The 21,564-nt window shown below is 37.3% G+C and overlaps 1 protein-coding gene across 15 annotated transcripts in view; it reads right to left on the bottom strand.

Annotated features, from left to right (window-relative positions):
- WDR53 (WD repeat domain 53) overlaps nucleotides 1–21,564 on the bottom strand; it is a 51,975-nt gene that overhangs the window by 20,103 nt on the left and 10,308 nt on the right. For 9 of the 15 annotated variants that reach the window (XM_082458683.1, XM_082458682.1, XM_082458676.1 and 6 more), the window contains one exon: nucleotides 20,584–21,210. In XM_082458683.1, coding sequence (XP_082314809.1) covers nucleotides 20,614–21,210 — 597 coding nt within the window. In that variant the 3' untranslated portion in view covers nucleotides 20,584–20,613. Of the gene's footprint in view, nucleotides 1–20,051; nucleotides 20,322–20,583; nucleotides 21,211–21,564 lie in introns of those variants that run through there. The other 6 variants (XR_014262654.1, XM_082458689.1, XM_082458687.1 and 3 more) reach the window with 6 other exon arrangements.

Raw genomic sequence — 21,564 nt, 5'->3', positions numbered from 1 at the left:
GATGTCAGAAATATTGCCAAATTTGATGACATATTAAATTCCAAGAAGTTCAAAGAAGTCCAAGCAGAATATACATAAGGAAAAGCATACCAATGTGACTACAGTTGATTACACTACACTGTATTGTATAAGTGAAATTTGCTAAGAGAGTAGAACTTAAATGTTCTCACCAATAAAGAAAGAGAGAAAGAGAGAGAAGGAGAGAGAGAAAGAGAGAAAGGGAAAGAGAGAGGTAATGGTTGTGATCATTAACTGGATGGGGGAATTCTTTCACAATGTATACCTATATCAAATCATCATGTTGTACACTTTAAATATCTTACAATTTTATTTGCCAATAATGCTGAAAAAAACCCCAACCATACCAAAGCACAACAAAATCAAATTGTTGAAAAACAGTGATGAAGGGAACATCTTAAAAGCACCAAGGAGGGACTTCCCTGGTGGCGCAGTGGTTAAGAATCTGCCCGCCAATGCGGGGGACACGGGTTCAAGGTCTGGGAAGATCCCACATGCTGTGGAGCAACTAAGCCTGTGTGCCACAACTACTGAGCCTGTGTGCCACAACTACTGAAGCCCGAGCGCCTAGAGCCCATGCTCTGCAACAAGAGAAGCCACCACAATGAGAAGCTCGTGCACTGCAACAAAGAGTAGCCCCTGCTCGCGGCAACTAGAGAAAGCCCACGCGCAGCAACGAAGACCCAACACAGCCAAAAATAAATAATAAATAAATAAATAAATTTATTTTAAAAAAAACACCAAAGAATAAATGATGCATTAAGTACAGAGAAACCAAGATAAACATTACTGATGAGTTCTCATCAGAAACAATACAAGCCAGGGGAAATTGAACTATCATCTTGAAACTGATGAAACCAAATAAAAACAAGGGGTAAAAAAACTACCAACCCATAATTGGTAATAATATCTTTCAACATGAAGGTGAAATAAAAAGATATTTGCAAACAAAAAAGATCAGACTGGAGTAGGGTGGGCGGTTAATCCAATACGACTAGTGTTGTCTTAGTCCCTACAGGCTGCTACAACAAAATACCACAGACTGGGTAGCTTATAAACAACAGACACTTATTTCTCACTCTTCTGGAGGCTGGGAAGTATAAGATCAAGGCACCAGCATGGTTGCCTTCTGATGAGGACCCACTTTCTGTTTCCTAGCTAGCATCTACTTGCTGTGTCCTCACATGGTGGAAGGGGCTAGGGATCTCTCTGGAGCCTCTTTTATAAAGCTCACTAATATAAAACTTACTAATCCCATTCATGGGGCCTCCATCCTCATGACCTAAGCACATTCCAAACTCCCCACCTCCTAATATCTTTGGGGTTATGTTTCAACATATGAATTTTGGGAGAACACATTCAGACCATAGCAAGTGTCTTTGTAAGAAGAGGAGAAGAGACACAGAGACACAGACACACAAAGGCAGGCTGCCATGTGAGGATAAAGGCAGATAGTAGTCCTACAGCTACAAGCCAAGGAACACCAAGGATTGATGGAAACCCACCAGAAGCTAGGAAGAGGCAAGGAAAGATTCTCCCCTACAGGTTTCTTTGCTTGGCTTTCTATTTGGCCAAAGACACAAGGGAACTCCTGTGCAGATTTCTGGATCTCCTTTGCATACATATGCTCCCATCTCTGGTAGTCTGCTCCACAAATTTTAGCTGCCTCAGTCTCTACAAGCTCTGACTCTTTTCTCCTGAGCTCAGCAAGTCTGTCATGCTTTACTTGGGACCCCCATTCCTTTGCTGATATTTGGTAAATGCCACCAGGCAGAAAGCTAGGGAAATTGTAGGGCTCACTTCACTTCTTCCTTTCTCTCAGAAATCACTGTCTTGGGCTGCCTATGGTCCAATGACTGAAGACAGTTATTTCATACATATTGTACAGTTGTCTAATTGCTTATGACAGGAGGTTTAGTCTGGTACTAGTTACTCTGTCATGGCTAGATGTGTGTATAATTTTTTGAGTGGTTCCTTTTGCTTAGCATTATGTAAGATTCATCTTTGCTGGTGAGTGAAAGTTTTCTTTTACTTCTGTATGGTATTCTGTTGTATGAATATATCACACAATTTACTTATATATTCTATTGTTGTTAGACATTTGAGTAGTTTCCATTTGGGAGCTATTATAGATAATGCTGCTATGAACATTCTTGTACATGTCTTTTGGTATAGAATTCCTGTTGGGTATATATCTAGAAATGGAATTGCTGGGTCATAGGCTGTGCTGATACTCAAGTTTACACATACTGCCGATTAGTTTTGCAAAACGGTTGTACCAGTTTTTATTCTCATGTGCAGAGGATGAGAGTCTCAGTTGTTCCACACTTCATCAACACCTTATATTGTCAGTTTTTAAAATGTTAGCCATTCTGGTGGGTGTGTTTTAGTTTGTAATTTCTAGTTTCCAATAAAATTGATCACCTTTTCATATGATTATTGCTCTTTTGGATATCTATTGGCCTATTCATATCTTTTGCCCATTTTTCTGTTGGATTATCTGACTTTTTTCTCTCATTGATTGATCAGTTAATTGATTGAGTTATTTACTCACTCTGGATTTGAGTCCTTTGTCAGTTATACACATTGCACATATCTTATTCCACTCTGTGTCTTGCCTTTTTACCCTCTTAATGATGTTTTGATGAACAGAAGTTCTTAATTTTAATGTAGTCCAATTTATCAATGTTTTCATTTCATCTAATATATGAAATCTTTCCTTCTCCCAAGGTAATGAAAATGTTCTTTTTCTCTTTAGGAGCTTTATTACATTATCTATCACATTTAGATCTGCAAAACACCTAGAAATAGTTTTTTTGATAAGTCTGAAGAAGGGATCAAGATTCATTTCTTCTTCATATAGATATACAATTGACCAAATCCCATTTATCACAAAGACTGCCCTTTTCTCACTGCTCTGCAGTGCACCTTTGTCAGCAGTCAAGTTTCCATATTTGTAAGCATCTATTTCTGTCCTCTATTCTGTCCCATTTCTCTATTTGTCTATTCTTGTGCCCATACCTCAGTCTTAGTTATTGTAGCTTTATATAATAACCCTTAATATCATATAGTGAGGCTTCCACCTCTGTTCTTCAAGATTATCTGGGCTATTCTGAACCATTTGCATTTTCATATAAAATTTACAACAAACTAATTTTATAGTAGTGCTAGCTGGGATGTTAATTAGATTACATTGACATCTTTATAATATTTAGTCTTCTAATTCATGAATATGAGAAAAACTTCTTTTAAATTTTCTTTAATTTTTCTCAATCATGTCTTGCAGTTTTCTCTGTAGGTTTTTGCATGTCTTTCATTAGATTTATTACTAAGTATTTGATGTTTTTTGATACTGTTGTAAATGACGTTTAAAAATTTTCCCCTATTGTTGCTGTTATATAGGAATATCAGCAATTTTTGTAAATTTATCTTTTTATTCAGCAACCTCAATTTATTTTTAATTTTAGTAATTCATCTGTAGATTCTTTTGATTTTCTGGGTACACAATCATGTTGTCTGTGAATGACAGTTTTACTCCTTACTTTCTAATTCTTATGCCTTTTATTTCTTTTTCTTGCCCCGTACTATCTAGGACCTCCCGGAGGACATCAAATAGAAATAATGAAGGAGATATCTTTCTCTTCTCTTGTTCCCAATATCAGGGGAAAAAGTGGTAATATTTTACTATGTTTCTAAATAATCCATATCTCAAAGAAGAAATCACAATGGAAATTTAAAATGTTCTATTGGAACAATAATGAAAGTGCAGCACATGAAACTGGAAGGATGCAGCTAACGCTATACTTGGAAAAAAAATCAGTGAGTTCTGAGTATCCATCTCAAGATGTTAGAAAAAGCAAATTAAACCTAAAGATAGTAGAATGAAGGAAATAATAAAGACTGGAGTAGGAACTAATGAAATATTGATAGAAAACAAATTAATAGAATTATCAAAGGCAAATTTTGGTCCTTTGAAAAGGCTATTAATATTGAAAATCTCCTGACAAGACTAATAAGAGAGAAGCCAGATAAGCAAATAACAGGATTGAAGAAGGGAACATCACTATACATGTAACCAAATATCAAAAAGTGAAGAGGATATTATAAACAAATTCTTGACAATAAATTTGAAAATCTATATGAACATCCAGGTTGCTTCATGTATCAAGTTTGTTCTTTTTTATTCTGAGTAGTATTCCCTGGTGTGAATATATCTCAGCTTGTTTAACCATTTACCTGTTAAATGAATCTCAGCTGATTCCGGTTTGGGGCTATCACAAAGTTGCTATAAACATTTGTGTACAGGTTTTTATGTGAACACATATTTACATTTTTCTTGGATAAAGGCCCAGGAATGCACTGCTGGATCATACGGTAGTGGCATTTTTAGTTTTGTAAGAAACAGCCAAACTGTTTTCTAGAGTGGCTATAGCATTCTACATTCCCACCAGCAGTGGAGGAGAGATTCAGTTTCTCCATATCCTTACCAGCATTTGGTGTTTTCACTTTTTTTTTTCTTTTACTATTTTTTATTTTAGCCATTCTGACTGGTGTGTAAATCAATTAGAAAATGTCATTCAGATTATCTAGTATTTCTGAAGGGTGAGTTGATCTGCAACATGTAAAATCTCTGTAATTGGTACTGAATCAGGTATTTGAGGGATAGGACACAGGCATCTAGATATTTAAAAAATCTTAATTGGTGAATCTGATTTGCAGCCAAGATTATGATGACACCTTGGTCTCAGAAGACACAAGCTTTGAAGGAAAAGCCCTATAAAGAAACAGCCCTCCCTTCCTTCCTTCCTCCCTCCCTTCCTTCCTTCCTTCCTTCCTTTCCTTCCTTCCTTTCTTCCTTCCTCCCTTCCTCCCTTCCTCCCTCCTTCTCCCTCCCTCTCTCCCTTCTTCCCTCCCTTCTTTTTTTTTTTTTTCCCCAAACATAGGATTTTTATGAAAGTGCTGTGGGCAACAAAAAAGAGACAAAATAGCAGTAAACCCACTAAAATGTCTGTTCACCTCTTGTTTGACCTTTGATGGCAGTAGAAACATCACAGACACCAAGAGGATTGAAACATTAGGCCCCTGAGAAACAGAAAGCCAGCACTGGAAGTCTCTTCAAGGAAAACATCAAATAGCTATTTCCAGTTGTTTCAAGCTTTACAAACAAGCTGAATCCGAGCTCTACGATTTTGCAAATAATTCCACGCAGAAGCCAATGGCACACACGTTCCTGAGACTTTCACTGCAATCGATAAGTTTGCTGTTGCTGTCAGCCTGTGCAATTTCCCTGATTAACTTTCGAAACGTGTTCTCCTTTATGAATGCTGTTCAGAAGAAAACAGATATTGTAAAAGGAGACAAGGGCAGGTTCTGGAACTTGAATTCTTGGTGATCTTAAATGATGGTGTATGAAAGAAAGAAAGAGGGAGAACAGTTTGATTTGCTGCAACTAGGTTGACCCAGAAAGGAGAAGAGCAGAAAAACTGCTTTGCCTAAGCAAACATGACATCAAGTCAGACAAGAGCAGCACTCACAATATCCAGTATTGAAAACTCATTTAAAAAATATATAGTCTCGGGCTTCCCTGGTGGCGCAGTGGTTGAGAGTCTGCCTGCCAATGCAGGGGACACGGGTTCGAGCCCTGGTCTGGGAGGATCCCACATGCTGCGGAGCGGCTGGGCCCGTGAGCCACAAGTACTGAGCCTGCGCGTTTGGAGCCTGTGCTCCGCAGCAAGAGAGGCTGCAACGGTGAGAGGCCCGTGCACCGCGATGAAGAGTGGCCCCCACTTACTGCAGCTAGAGAAAGCCCACGCACAGAAGCGAAGACCCAACACAGCCAAAAATAAATAAAGAAATAAATAAAAGTGTAAAAATTAAAAAAAAATATATATATATAGTCTGGATCTGAAAGACATTTAAATGCCAGCAATAAAGAAGTCTTTGCTCAAAAAGAAAAAAAAGAAAAAAGAAACAGCCATATTAAATGATGGGAATGTCATAGACAATGAAAGTATGTGGTAGGATAGTAGAGCTAAATGAGGTTTCAGAAATATTAACAAGGATTCTATGACCCTGAAAATTAACATATTTTGGAAAATAATTTTTTAAGCTTTTGAAGATTCAAACTAGATTAATTGAATTTAATTAAAAAAATTTTTTTGTTGAAGTATAGTCGAATTACAATATTGTGTTAGTTTCAGGTGTACAGCAAAGTGATTCAGTTATACATGCATATATATCTATTTTTTTCAGATTCTTTTCCCTTATAGGTTATTACAAAACTGGATTAATTTTTAAGGGGTCTACTTAGACCAAAAAAATTTTTTTATTTGAATATCAAAATAATAAACGGTTACTTAGAGCCATGAAGAATTCCTTATTAACAAGAAAGAAAGAGAGCGAGAAAGAAAGAAAAGAAAAATAAGTTAGTTGATAAGGAGATGTACAATTGTCCCACTCAGAAAAGAAAAAAAAATAAGAAACTCAGGTATGACTAATAAATTAATTGACCAATTTGAGGCTATCAAAATCTCTGAGGACCCAGAAAAAGTTGTGGATTGTGTCTCTAGGGGGAGCTGAATCTCTACAGAGCAATGCAGGAAGGGAAAATATTGAAAATTCTAAGAACCAGAAAAGTAATGCCTCATGAATTAGCATCAGTTAGAAAATTAGAATATGTTATTAAAAAGGGAGCAAGACTAAGAGTAAGAGATTTAAGGGAAACAAAGAGAAACAGAAGTGTCTGCTTAGTCCTCCCTCTGGCTTTGGTAACGGACTCTGAACCACCCCTGCCTCTCCAGTGGGATTCTGTCTTGTGCAACCAAAGAGTACTGACTAATAACAGCAGCTGTGTGTCATTTTGGAGAACTGATGGTAATGACACCAGAAATGCTAGCCAGGGCAAGTCAGGGCAGATCAGGTCTAAGTAGTCAAACCTGTTCACCCTCTTGTGCTCCCTACCTGGATTTATGGCCTCAGGATCCACCCAGTCACTGAAACCAGAAACCTGGGCTTCCTTCTTGACTCCAATACCTCATACTGCTAATGTGACTAGTTTTCCTACCTGGCTACCTTAGAATTTATGCTGAAAAGTTATCTGTGCTCCTTCAGAACACCCTCTTCAGAACAAACTATGGGTTCTAACCTTGCTACTTCCCCACATTCCCCAGCAACATCATTGACTTAGTTGTAGTCTCACCTAGAAATGCTAAAAGTCACTCAAGAGGATCTTCAAGACTTTGTACAAGCCCATGCATTCAAGCTTGAATACTGTCCACTTTTAAAAGAAAAAATTATTAGACTTCTATGACTGATTATTATTTATTATACCAAGATTATTTGTCCAAATCCAGCATTAGGTATAAACTTCTTATACTAACTCTTACATAACTATAAAATCAAAACAAATCTACATATTGAATACAAACCAAATTACAACTAATTAAATTGTCAATATTAATTTATTATGATGGCTGATGCTGTTTTGCTGAAACTAAATCACCTGTAACATCATGGATTTGGTACTACCTGCTTTAGAGGAGATTCTTTTGCATTTGGCAAGTTGATACTACCTTGGGCAGAGTAATGACAATTACAAAACATTTCTGTAATTGAATTACATCCATCACTTGGTGTATGCATTCTTAATTTGTAGATTTTAGATTAAAAGAAACACAACACCCTGAATATTTACACCTGCCATGTATATGAAACATTTTTAGATTTTATGAGTTATTTTCAAGGCAAAGATACTCTATGACATTGATGACATATTTAAGATCATTTAAAAATCAAAATGGAGTAACTATGGTTCAGGCGTCCAAAATGGAGCTGGGTGGCCATTGTGGATGTGGTTTCAGACACGTTCCTGCATCACTGAGAACCTGAACTTTCTGAACTGTATAAAACTCAAAGACACCACCAGCCATTTTCAAAACAATATCTACTAGCAGCTGCTAGATGCAACCTTGTAGTTTCAAAGCTCCCCACCCCTACCTAGCAACTATGTAATCATTTTGAACCCCAAACAATCCTTGCTTAACAAGCACCCTTACTTCTTGCCAGCTCCAATCCTAATTCTTGACAAACAATTTATGAAAAACTTCCTCCATTTTGTAGTTTGGCGGAACACAATTCAAGTACTTTTTTGGATTTGCGCTTCCCAGGCTGCAGTCCTAACAAATCCCAAATAAAAGCTTTTTGTTTTGTTTTGCCTCAACCAGGTCTCCATTCTTTGAATTTTTAGTTAACAACATGATTTAGAAGATACATTCTTTCCGTTACTTCTGCTACTGCTGTTGGTGAGTGGAGTACTGATGATGGAACATTGGGAGAGTGTTTATTGACACATACTGAGTGACTCTTTTGGCTCTGGGGGGACCTGTGCCTGCTGAACAACCAATCAAAGTGTTTCTGTTGAACACATGCTCAGTTTAAACTCTTTTTTGTACTATTATTTCTAACACAACTTTCAAACTAAAAAAGAAAGCATGGAAAAAGTATGTGAAATCTAAGGGGAAAAAAATCCTAATTTTAAGTGAAAAATTAGTGATAACTCAAAGCAAGACAAACCTTAAAGTCATGAAAGCTTCAAACTTTCTATGTACAAGGACAATGGGTGGTAATAGGTTTGGAAAGAACACTAAGGAACTTGTCTTGAAAATGTACTTTTTATAGCAAGCAATCTTTTTACAAAAATCTGTTTTGAGATATAATTTACATACAACAAAGTTCAATAATTTTATTTATTTATTTATTGGCCACACCACATGGCATGTGGGATCTTCCCCGACCAGGGATGAACCAGGGATTGAACCCATACCCCCTGCATTGGGAGTGTGGAGTCTTAACCACTGGACTGCCAGGGAAGTCCTCAATAATTTTAAAAAGTACAATTTGTTGAGTTTTGACAAATGCTTATAGTCATGTGACCCCCACCACAATCATGATAAACATCACAGAACATCACCGCTATCACCCCCAAAAGTTCTCTAGTACTTCTTTGAAATCAATCCTATACACACCTCTGACCTCTGGTAACCTCTGATCTGCCTTCTGCTTTGCCTCTTCTAGAACTTCATATAAGTAGAATAATACAGTATTTTGTGTCTGGCTTCTTTCACATATCATAATGCTTTTGAAGTTTTGTTGCATGTATCAATAGTTTGTTCCTCTTCTCAGTAATATTCTATGGTATGGACATATTACAATTTGTTTAAATAGTCACCAGATGATGGGCATTTGGTTTGTTTTCCATTTGTCTATTATGAATAAAGTAGCTATAAGCATTTGGGTAGAGATCTTTGTGTGGACCTAAGTTTTTATTTCTCTTGGGTAAATATCTAGGAATGGATTTGGTGGGTCATATGTAAATATGTTTGACTTGATAAAAACTGCCAAACTTTTTTTCCAAAGTGGCTGTTCCATTTTTCATTCTTAACAATGTAAGAGAGTTCCAGTTGCTCTGCATCCTCTCTAACACTGTCAGTATTTTTAATTTTAGCCATTCTAATGGGTGTGTATAGATATAACATTGTGGTATTTGTGTTTACCTAGTGACTATTGATGTCAGGAACCTTTTCATGTACTTATTAGCTATTTGTATATCCACTTTGGTGAGGTGTCTCTTCAAATCATTTGCTCATTTTTTAATTGGACTGTTTGTCTTTTCATTAATTTGTAAGAGTATATTATATGTTGGTAAGTCCTCTAACAGATATGTGTTCTACAGATATTTTCTCCCAGTCTATGGCTTGCCTTTTCATTTTCTTAATAGATTTTTTTTTTTTTTTTTTTTTTGAAGAGCAGAAGTTTTCCATTTTGGTGAGGTCCAACTTGTCAATCTTTTTTCTTTTATGGTTCATGCTTTTTGTGTCCTAAGAAAGCTTTGTCTAAATCAAGGCCGCAAAGATCTTTTTCTCTGTTTCCTACCTTTTACAGTGTTAGCTCTTATGATCCATTATTTACGGTATGATGTAAGGGTTGAGGTTCATTTTCTGGCATATGATATCCAACTGTTCCAGCAATATTTGTTGGAAAGACCCTAACTGGATTGTGTCCATGTTGGAAAGACCACATTGAATTACTTTGGTAACTCTGCTGAAAATTTGTTTGCCATAAACGTGCAAGACAATAAGTGCATGAAAGGATGCTTAAGATCATTAGTCATTAGGGAAATGCAAATCAAAACTACAATGAAATACCAATTCACATACACTCCGATGGCTACAATAAAAAAGAAAAAACAAATGTTGGTGAGGATGTGGAGAAATGGGAATCCTCATAATTTGCTGCTCAGAATATAAAATGTTGCAGTAACTTTGGAAAACAATCTGGCAGTTCTTCAAAATATTAAACACATAGTTACCATATGACGTAGCAATTCCACTCCTAGGTATATACTTGTTCTCAGCAGCATTAATCATAGTAGCCCCAAAGTGGAAACTACCTTAAACATCGATCAGCTGATGAATAAACAAAATGGGATATATATATATACATACACACACACACACACACATATATATATACATACACACATATGTGTGTGTATGTATATATATACATACACATACAATGGAATATTATTTGGCCATAAAAAGTAATGAGGTACTGATACATGCTATAACATAGATGAATCTTGGAAACATTATGCTAAGTGAAAGAAGCCAGTCACAGAGACCACATAGTATATGATTACATTTATATGAAATGTCCAGAATTGGCAAATCTACAGAAATAGAAAGTAGATTAATGGTGCGAGTGGTGGTATAGGGGAAATGGGGAGTAACTGCTAATGAGTACAGGGTTTCCTTTTGTGGGGGAGAGAAATTTTCTAAAATTAGGTTGTGATGGTGGTACAACCCTGTTCATTTATTAAAACCCATTGCATTGTACACTTTAATTGGGTGAATTATATGGTATTGAATTATACCTTAATAATGTTGCTTTAAAAATCCCCCTCAAAATTATTGATTTAAATTTTTTGTTCTCTAAAGCTATATTCTTGTTTCTACCAGTACCATAAAACAATTGTTATTTCCAGTGTTTGAAACAGCAGCTGTCTCCTCTCTTACACTGTTAAAATAAAATTTCTTCTAGTCACAAAACTCACATAGGCACACTAAGATTAAAAAAAAAAGTTTAGTTTCACTGATGTGTCAATTACATAAGAAACAGCAAGCTAAAGTAAACAGAAAGTATAATGGAGAACTTGCAGACCACTGGCGATACAAACTCAGACCTCAGTTTCACTCTCTTGTTTTCCTCCTGCTACGTGGGTACCACCTGACTAGTGAGAAGATGGAGGACTGCCGCTTCCCCAAACCCTTCATGGTATAGGAGGACTTCAACCTCGTGACCTTCCAAATTCTCCTCGCATATCATCCTATATTTTTTATATTAGAAACAAAATTTTTCCATAGGTTTAATTCCTCCTTCCAAACAAGCGCATATAAAGGAATCAAGAAATAGTCAAGAAGGGAGGAAATTGCCATCACCTGTGTCTTTATAATTCACAATGTCAGCATTTGTCGGCATGTGCTACACTGTTTGCAGCTGATGCTTTAGCTCCTGAACCTGAGACGTAGAGTTGGAATGCCTGTGAACACTTGGGCCAGCCTCAGAGCTTGGCTGAGAAAGGACTACAAGCTACAAGAAAGATGCTGGGCAGGTGGGGGTGCCATCTATTACTTTCTGTTTTCAGAGGGAGGGACAGAATTACAGAGAAGCCTCATCAGATGGCAAGATGAAGCCAGGATCCTGTGTCACACATGTTTACTTTAGTCCTTCAGACAAATATGTTCCGTTCAAATACCAATTTATTCAACTTTCCTTCTTTCATGAGTACACTACACTAAGCTACAGAAAAAAGGTTCTCCTCATCAGTCCATGGTTATATAACCCCCTGTATCTGGCATAATGATATTCTATCTTTTTTTTAAATTTATTTTTGTTATTGGAGTGTAATTGCTTTACAATGTTGTGTTCATTTCTGCTGTACAATGAAATGAATCAACTATATGTATACATATATCCCCTCCCTCTTGGACCTCCCCCGCCCCATCCCACACATTTAGGTCATCACAGAGCACCAAGCTGAGCTCCCTGTGCTATACAGCAGCTTCCCACTAGCTAGCTATATTATACATGGTAGTGTATTTGGCAAACCTAATATCCCAGTTCATCCCACCCTCCCCTCCCACCCTGTGACCACACATCCGTTCTCTATGTCTGCATTTCTATTCCTGCCCTGCAAATAGGTTAATCTGTACCATTTTTCTAGATTCCACATATATGCATTAATATACGATATTTGTTTTTCTCTTTCTTACTTCACTCTGTATGACAGATGCTAGGTCCATCCACATCTCTACAAATGACCCATTTTCATTTTTTATGGCTGAGTAATATTCCATTATATATACATACCACATCTTCTTATCCATTCATCTGTTGATGGACATTTAGTTTATTTCCATGTCCTGGCTATTGCAAATAGTGCTTCGATGAACATTGGGGTACATGTGACTTTTTGAATTATGGTTTTCTCAAGGTATATGCCCAGTAGTGGGATTGTTGGGTCAAATGGTAGTTCTATTTTTAGTTTTCTAAGGAAATTTCATACTGTTCTCCACAGTGACTGTATCAATTTATATTCCCACCAACAGTGCAAGAGGGTTCCCTTTACTCCGCACTCTCTCCAGCATTTATTTTTTGTAGATTTTTTGATGATGGCCATTCTGACTGGTGTGAGGTGATACCTCATTGTAGTTTTGATTTGCATTTCTCTAATAATTAGTGATGATGAGCAGCTTTTCATGTGCTTCTTGGCCATCTGTATGTCTTCTTTGGAGAAATGTCTATTTAGGTCTTCTGCTCATTTTTAGATTGGGTTGTTTTTTTTTTAACGTTGAGCTGCACGAGCTGTTTATATATTTTGGAGATTAATCCTTTGTCTGTTGATTCGTTTGCAAATATTTTCTCCCATTCTGAGGGTTGTCTTTTCGTCTTGTTTGTAGTTTCCTTTGCTTTGCAAAAGCTTTTAAGTTTCCTTAGGTCCCATTTGTTTATTTTTGTTTTTATTTCCATTACTCTAGGAGGTGAATCAAAAAAGATCTTGCTGTGACTTATGTCAAAGACTGTTCTTCCTATGTTTTCCTCTCAGAGTTTTATAGTGTCCAGTCTTACATTTAGGTCTCTAATCCATTTTGAGTTTATTTTTGTGTATGGTGTTAGGGAGTGTTCTAATTTCATTCTTTTCCACGTAGCTGCCCAGTTCTCCCAGCATCACTTATTGAAGAGACTGTCTTTTCTCCATTGTATATCCTTGCCTCCTTTGTCATAGATTAGCTGACCATAGGTGTGTGGCTTTATCTCTGGGCTTTCTATCCTGTTCCATTGATCTATATTTCTGTTTTTGTGCCAGTACCATCTTGTCTTGATTACTGTAGCTTTGTAGTATAGTCTGAAGTCCAGGAGCCTGATTCCTGCAGCTCCATTTTTTTCCCCCAAGACTGCTTTGGCTATTCGGGGTCTTTTGTGTCTCCATACAAATTTTAAGATTTTTTGTTCTAGTTCTGTAAAATATGCCACTGGTAATTTGATAGGGATTGCATTGAATCTGTAGATTGCTTTGGGTAGTATAGTCATTTTCACAATATTGATTCTTCCAATGCAAGAACATGGTATATCTCTCCATCTGTTAGTATCATCTTTAATTTCTTTCATCAGTGTCTTATAGTTTTCTGCATACAGGTCTTTTGTCTCCCTAGGTAGGTTCCTTGGTATTTTATTCTTTTTGTTGCAATGGTAAATGGGAGTGTTTCCTTAATTTCTCTTTCAGATTTTTCATCATTAATGTATAGGAATGCAAGAGATTTCTGTGCATTAATTTTGTATCCTGCACCTTTACCAAATTCATTGATTAGCTCTAGTAGTTTTCTGGTGGCATCTTTAGGATTCTCTATGTATAGTAACATGTCATCTGCAAACAGTGACAGTTTTACTTCTTCTTTTCCAATTTGTATTCCTTTTATTTCTTGTTCTTCTCTGATTGCTGTGGCTAGGACTTCCAAGACTATGTTGAATAATAGTGGTGAGAGTGGACATCCTTGTCTTGTTCCTGATCTTAGAGGAAATGCTTTCAGTTTTTCACCATTGAGAATGATGTTTGCTGTGGGTTTGTCATATATGGCCTTTATTATGTTGAGGTAGTTTCCCTCTATGCTCACTTTCTGGAGAGTTTTCATCCTAAATGGGTGTTGAATTTTGTCAAAAGCTTTTTCTGCATCTATTGAGATAATCATATGGTTTTTATTCTTCAATTTGTTAATAGGGTGTATCACATGGATTGATTTGCGTATATTGAAGAATCCTTGCATCCCTGAGGTAAATCCCACCTGATCATGGTGTATGATCCTTTTAATGTGTTGTTGGATTCTGTTTGCTAGTATTTTGTTGAGGATTTTTGCATCTATATTCATCAGTTATATTGGTCTGTAGTTTTCTTTTTTTGTAGTATCTTTGTCTGGTTTTGGTATCAGGGTGATGGTGGCCTCATAGAATGAGTTTGGGAGTGTTCCTTCCTCTGCAATTTTTTGGAAGAGTTTGAGAAGGATGGGTGTTAGCTCTTCTCTAAATGTTTGATAGAATTCACCTGTGAAGCCATCTGGTCCTGGACTTTTGTTTGCTGGAAGATTTTTAATCACAGATTCAATTTCATTACTTGTGATTGGTCTGTTCATATTTTCTATTTCTTCCTGGTTCAGCCTTGGAAGATTATACCTTTCTAAGAATTTGTCCATTTCTTCCAGGTTGTCCATTTTATTGGCATAGAGTTGCTTGTAGTAATCTCTTAGGATGCTTTGTATTTCTGTGGTGTCTGTTATAACTTCTCCTTTTTCATTTCTAATTTTATTGATTTGAGCCCTCTCCCTCTTTTTCTTGAGGAGTCTGGCTAATGGTTTATCAATTTTGTTTATCTTCTCAAAGAACCAGCTTTTAGTTTTATTGATCTTTGCTATTGTTTTCTTTGTTTGTGTTTATTTCTGCTCTGATCTTTATGATTTCTTTCCTTCTGCTAACTTTGGGTTTTGTTTGTTCTTCTTTCTCTAGTTGCTTTAGGTGTAAGGTTAGATTGTTTGAGATTTTTCTTGTTTCTTGATGTAGGCTTGTATTGCTATAAACTTCCCTCTTAGAACTGCTTTTGCTGCATCCCATAGGTTTTGGATTGTCGTGTTTTCACTGTCATTTGTCTCTAGGTATTTTTAGATTTCCTCTTTGATTTCTTCAGTGATCTCTTGGTTATTTAGTAACGTATCACGTAGCCTCCATGTGTTTGTGTTTTTTATGTTTATTTCCCCTGTAATTGATTTCTCATCTCATAGTGTTGTGATCAGGAAACATGCTTGATATGATTTCAATTTTCTTAATTTACTGCAGCTTGATTTGTGACCCAAGATGTGATCTATCTTGGAGAATGTTCTGTGCACACTTGAGAAGAAAGTGTAATCTGCTGTTTTTGGATGGAATGCCCTATAAATATCAATTAAATCTATCTGGTCTATTGTGTCATTTAAAGCTTCTGTTTCCTTATTTATTTTCATTTTGGATGATCTGTTCATTGGTGTTAGTGAGGTGTTAAAGTGAGGTGTTAGTGAGGTGTTAAACACTATTATTAGTGTTACTGTATTAGTATTAGGTGTTAAACACTATTATTGTGTTACTGTTGATTTCCTCTTTTATAGCTATTAGCAGTTGCCTTATGTATTGAGGTGCTCCTATGTTGGGTGCATATATATTTATAATTGTTATATCTTCTTCTTGGATTGATCCCTTGATCATTATGTAGTGTCCTTCCTTGTCTCTTGTAACATTCTTTATTTTAAAGTCTATTTTATCTGTTATGAGTACTGCTACTCCAGCTTTCTTTTGATTTCCATTTGCATGGAATATCTTTTTCCATGCCCTCACTTTCAGTCTGTATGTGTCCCTAGGTCTGAAGTGGGTCTCTTGAAGACAGCATATATATGGGTCTTGTTTTTGTATCCATTTAGCAAGACTGTGTCTTTTGGTTGGAGCATTTAATCCATTCATGTTTAAGGTAATTATCGATATGTATGTTCCTATTACCATTTTCTTAATTGTTTTGGGTTTGTTTTTGTAGGTCCTTTTCTTGTGTTTCCCACTTAGAGAAGTTCCTTTAGCATTTGTTGTAGAGCTGGTTTGGTGGTGCTGAATTCTCTTAGCTTTTGCTTGTCTGTAAAGCTTTTGATTTCTCCATCGAATCTGAATGAGGTCCTTGCCAGGTAGAGTAATCTTGGTTGTAGGTTCTTCCCTTTCATCACTTTAAATATATCATGCCACTCCCTTCTGGTTTGTAGAGTTTCTGCTGAGAAATCAGCTGTTAACCTTATGGGAATTCCCTTGTATGTTATTTGTCGTTTTTCCCTTGCTGCTTTCAATAATTTTTCTTTAATTTTTGCCACTTTGATTACTATGTGTCTCGGTGTTTCTCCTTGGGTTTATCCTGCCTGGGACTCTCTGCACTTCCTCGACTTGGGTGGCTATTTCCTTTCCCATGTTAGGGAAGTTTTCGACTATAATCTCTTCAAATATTTTCTCGGGTCCTTTCTCTCCTCCTTCTGGGACCCCTATAATGCGAATGTTGTCGCGTTTAGTGTTGTCCCAGAGGTCTCTTAGGCTGTCTTCATTTCTTTTCATTCTTTTTTCTTTATTCTGTTGTGCAGCAGTGAATTCCACCATTCTGTCTTGCAGGTCACTTATCTGTTCTTCTGCCTCAGTTATTCTGCTATTGATTCCTTCTAGTGTAGTTTTCATTTCAGTTGTTGTATTGCTCATCTGTTTGTTCTTTAATTCTTCTAGCTCTTTGTTAAACATTTCTTGCATCGTCTCCATCTTTGCCTCCATTCTTTTTCCGAGGTCCTGGATCATCTTCACTATCATTATTCTGAATTCTTTTTCTGGAAGGTTGCCTATCTCCACTTCATTTAGTTGTTTATCTGGGGTTTTATCTTGTTCCTTCATCTGGTATATAGCCCTCTGCCTTTTCATCTTGCCTATGTTTCTGTGAATGTGGTTTTTGTTCCACAGGCTGCAGGATTGTAGTTCTTATTCTGCTGTCTGCCCTCTGTGTGGAAGCTTTTAAACTGGATGGAGTCCCACTTGTCTTTTCTTTTGTTGTTTGTGGTTTTGGTCCAAAAAACCATTGTGAATACTGATATTGAATAGCTTCTTCCCTCCTGTTGAGGAGGTCTTACGTTTAAGTCGTTATGGTTTCAGGTCTTATGTTTAAGTCTTTCGAGTTAATTTCAAGTTGGTTTTTGTGAGTAGTGTAAGATAGATAGGGGTGAAATTTCATTTTTCTGCATGTGGTTATCCAGTTTTCCCAACACCATTTGCTGAAGAAATTATCCTTTCCCCACTGGATGTTCCTGGCTCACTTATCAAGTAATAGCTGACCATATATGTGGGAGTTTAATTCTGCGCTATTTTCTTCCATTGGTCTGTGTGTCCATTTTTATGCCAGTACCATACTCGTTTAATTACTATAGCTTTGTAGTGTAGTCTCAAATCAGGATGTGTGGTGGCTTTGTTTTTCTTTCTCAGGATTGCTTTAGCTATTTGGGGTTTTTTGTGGTGCCATACACATACAAATCTCAAATAAACAATCTCACCTTACACTGCAGGGGGTGGAGGTTCAATCCCTGGTCAGGGAACTAAGATCCTGCATGCTGCACGGTGGGGTAAAAAAGAAACAAAAAACCCCCAAAACGAAAATGGTACCCTGATTCTCTGTAAGCCCAGGCTGAGGCACTTTATTTTGCTTACTTTACCATTCCTCAAACTATCATTAACTAAAGTAATCTGGGTGTATCTTATTGTTCAGCCCATACTCCCCTTTCCTGAGAACTACTTCCCCACCTATGCAGGCCCCATTGGCAATGTTGATACTAAATGACAACACCCCCCTGATCAGAGCTGATTGGATCAGAGATAGGCACTTGACGAAGTTAGACCAATCAGATTCTCTTCAGGGCCTTGGAAATTAGACACTACTCAGTTTCTGGAATTGAAATGGGTTGCTGATGTAGCCCTGGAAGGCCATCTTTTGTCAGGTGAAAGCCACTATGCAGAAAGAAGCAGAGACAAGCGACCACAGGAACTCAGAGTGACAGAAAGGGTAGCTGCTTTGGTTCTTGGTGGCTTCCCTGGTTAGAGATTTCCCTGGTTAGAAACGTAGAGCCAAGCTACATTTCTGTTCTGGGTTGAGAGAATTCTGCTCCTCCACTCCCCATAGTAAATTTCCCTTTTTGCTTAGGCAGTCTGAGTGGGTATCTGTTATTAGCAACAAAAAGAAGTTTAAAACTCATGTTTCAATCCTGGTTAGGGGAAGGGAGGGGGATGGACTGGGAGTTTAGGGTTGCAAACTATTACATTTAGAATGGATAAACAATAAGGTCCTACTGTGTAGCACAGGAAACTATACTCAATATCCTGTGATAAACCATAATGGAAAAGAATATAAAAAAAGAATGTATGTATGTGTATAACTGAGTCACTTTGCTGTACAGCAGAAACTGGCACAACATTGTAAATCAACTATACTTCAATTAAAAAAAAAAATCAATCCTGGTTTAATACTTCCTACCTTGTTCCCATAACATTATTCAGGCTCAATAGCTAAAATGATGCTGTACTTGGGTAATTTTTCAAAAGATTCCTCTAAATCTCCAGCGATTGCCCATGATAATTAGTTTTTACTGACATTTTAATAAATATTAGAATCACTGGATAAACACAGTGTTATGATAATGTTGTTTTCATTTCATAAAATAGTGGCATGGAAAGGACCTTAGGGGATGTCTAATTCAACCCTTCGCTTTCAAGAAAGGAAATCAAGGCCCAGAATGGCCAAGAACTTTGCCCATTGCTGGGATTAGAAACTTGTTTCTGTCAATACTCAGGCCAAGGTCCTTGTCAATGAATTTTTTAGGGCCAAGATGGTATTCTCCTTGCTTTAAATTTTAAGTGAGATCACTAAACAATATTTACTGACCGCCCACTTAATTGGTCAGGACCCTTTTAGTCACAAGTTAAAAAAAAAAAAAAAAAGCTCCAGAAATAACTTGTTTCAGGCATGGCTGGTTCCAGGCTCAACATTACTGTGAGGATTCTCTCTCTCCATCCCTAGGAAAGACTTTTCACAGGTGAGGCACCTATAAGACTCACATCCTTTCAGCTTAGCTACCTCAGCAGTACAAGCCTGATTATCCTTGGACTTCTCAGTTACGGGAGCCAATAAATTCCTTTTTATTCCTTTAAGTCAATTTGAATTTGGTTTCTGTCATGTGTAGCAAACATTCTGACTAAAATTGAGCTTATCAAAGAGTTCTCCACAAACAAGGATAATGGTAACCAATCAGAATCTCTCTTTAAACCTTTGAATATAAGAGTAGGCAATTTAAGCAGAAGTTGAAAGAACATGCAGAGAAATCAGCAATCCAGGGCATGATGAAAAGAAAACTTGCTCTCAACATACTGTCTTGGCTTCTATTCTCTACCTCTTCTATCTACCTTACATCTTCTGCTTAGTCAGAGTTTCTGCTTATTCATAACTTCAGCTTATTCTTGGTCCTATCAGCATCACAGCCTGGATTGCTTCGTAATATCCTAAACTGATTTGACCTGGAACACTTTTCTTAGAAACGGCAAAAGGGGGCTTCCCTGGTGGCGCAGTGGTTGAGAGTCTGCCTGCCAATGCAGGGGACACGGGTTTGAGCCCTGGTCTGGGAGGATCCCACATGCCGTGGGGCGGCTGGGCCCGTGAGCCACAATTGCTGAGCCTGCGCACCTGGAGCCTGTGCTCCGCTACAAGAGAGGCCACGATAGTGAGAGGCCCGCACACCGTGATGAGGAGTGGCCCCCGCTTGCCACAATTAGGGAAAGCCCTAGCACAGAAACGAAGACCCAACACAGCCACAAATTAAAAAAAAAAAAAAAAAAAAGAAACGGCAAAAGGTGACTGTCAGCAAAGCCTTCCGGGCTTTACACAGAACAAGCAAGAACAGGTTTCCTCTTTCAACTTGGTAAAGTTCCTCATAACATCCTAGGATCAGAAATTACTAATGTTATAACTAATGCGGTGACCATATTTGGATCAGGATGTGGGCTTCCCTATGGCAGGAGGCTTGACAAGACAATGAAGATCCTTTGCAGGTAAGTAATCGTGCCTGCAATTTTCTTGGATCCTCAAGTTACTTAACATCTCTGAGTCTTGATTCCTGTGGCAAAAAATGAAGGAAATAACCCACTTCATTGATTTGGAATAAGAAAGAAAACATGTAAAATGGCTGGTACACAATCAGTACTCAGTGAATATTAGTTCTTTCTCCAAATTTTAATATGTCATTTACTATAAGAAGTGTTACCCAATTATCTCCTTTTGCTCAAATGTTTTAAAATTTATATGATGGAATGGTATTATTTCCACATATGACAAATAGTTCAAACGAAGAATCAGGATTTTTTTTAACCCATAAAAAGTTCTGCAGTTTTTCAAATGTTTTATTGGATTTAAAATTCTTTTAAGGGATATACAGATATACAATTAGTTTGATCAGCTACCAATATATTTTGGTATCCCTTTATTTTTGTACTCAAGAGCCAGTTCACTTTTTCTCCATGTTCAATACTTAACTTTGGTAAAATTTTGCCATGTTCGTCTTCACCTGCTACTGAAGCATGAGTGTTTCCACCCTGCTTGGTATAAGCTGCCCTTTTGGTTTTCTTCTTGTGGGTATGTTTTGTAGGACTCTTCTGTTTTTTCTCAACTTCACTGCTTACATCCCACAACATTATCTTCCCATCATTCCCTCCAGTAAGCAGCAAATAGGATTCTGGCAGAAAGCAGACATGGGATACCCCTAAGGTGTGGCCCTTAAATCCCAGTTCCTGTTCACACTTGACTCCCATCACCCTAAAGATTCGAATCTTACCATCTTCTGCACCGCAACTAAAAATATTGCCACATGATGCCACAGACACAGAGTGGGCTAGGGCGGGGTTTAAAAGCTGACCAGGTGATTGTGGGTCTTCCATTTCTTCTGTTTCATCCTCCTGCAAATTTGTAATCCAGAGTGGCCGGGCTTTCTGAAGGTTCCACAGCATCACCTTTAAATAAGAGGAAGTTACATAGTTACGGTTCTAGTCAGTTTGTTTAACTAACATGTTTATTCCACTTCTAACAAAATCATCAAAGTAGTCTGAGAATGATTAGTAGGATATATTTCCTGCAATATTAAAAAAAAAAAATTCAGATGGCACCACGACATGCCAGTGGGATGCAACCCTGGTGCCAAAACTAGAATGCCAATGGGCAGTAAGGAAGATAGAATTTAGAAAACAAGATCCTGAGTAATTTTCGATTAACAAACCCATTAAAGTGTAATCCAAATTCTTAAGCAGATGCCAGTTTCTTTGAGTCATTCTACCCTGATCTCTGCAGGTAAAATTGAAGATTATGAA

Source organism: Balaenoptera physalus, assembly GCF_965194825.1.
Source record: "Balaenoptera physalus genome assembly, chromosome: 4".
NCBI classification, from domain to species: domain Eukaryota; kingdom Metazoa; phylum Chordata; class Mammalia; order Artiodactyla; family Balaenopteridae; genus Balaenoptera; species Balaenoptera physalus.
The sequence above is the reverse complement of the archived record's forward strand: the minus strand, read 5'-3'. Positions and strand labels throughout refer to the sequence as shown.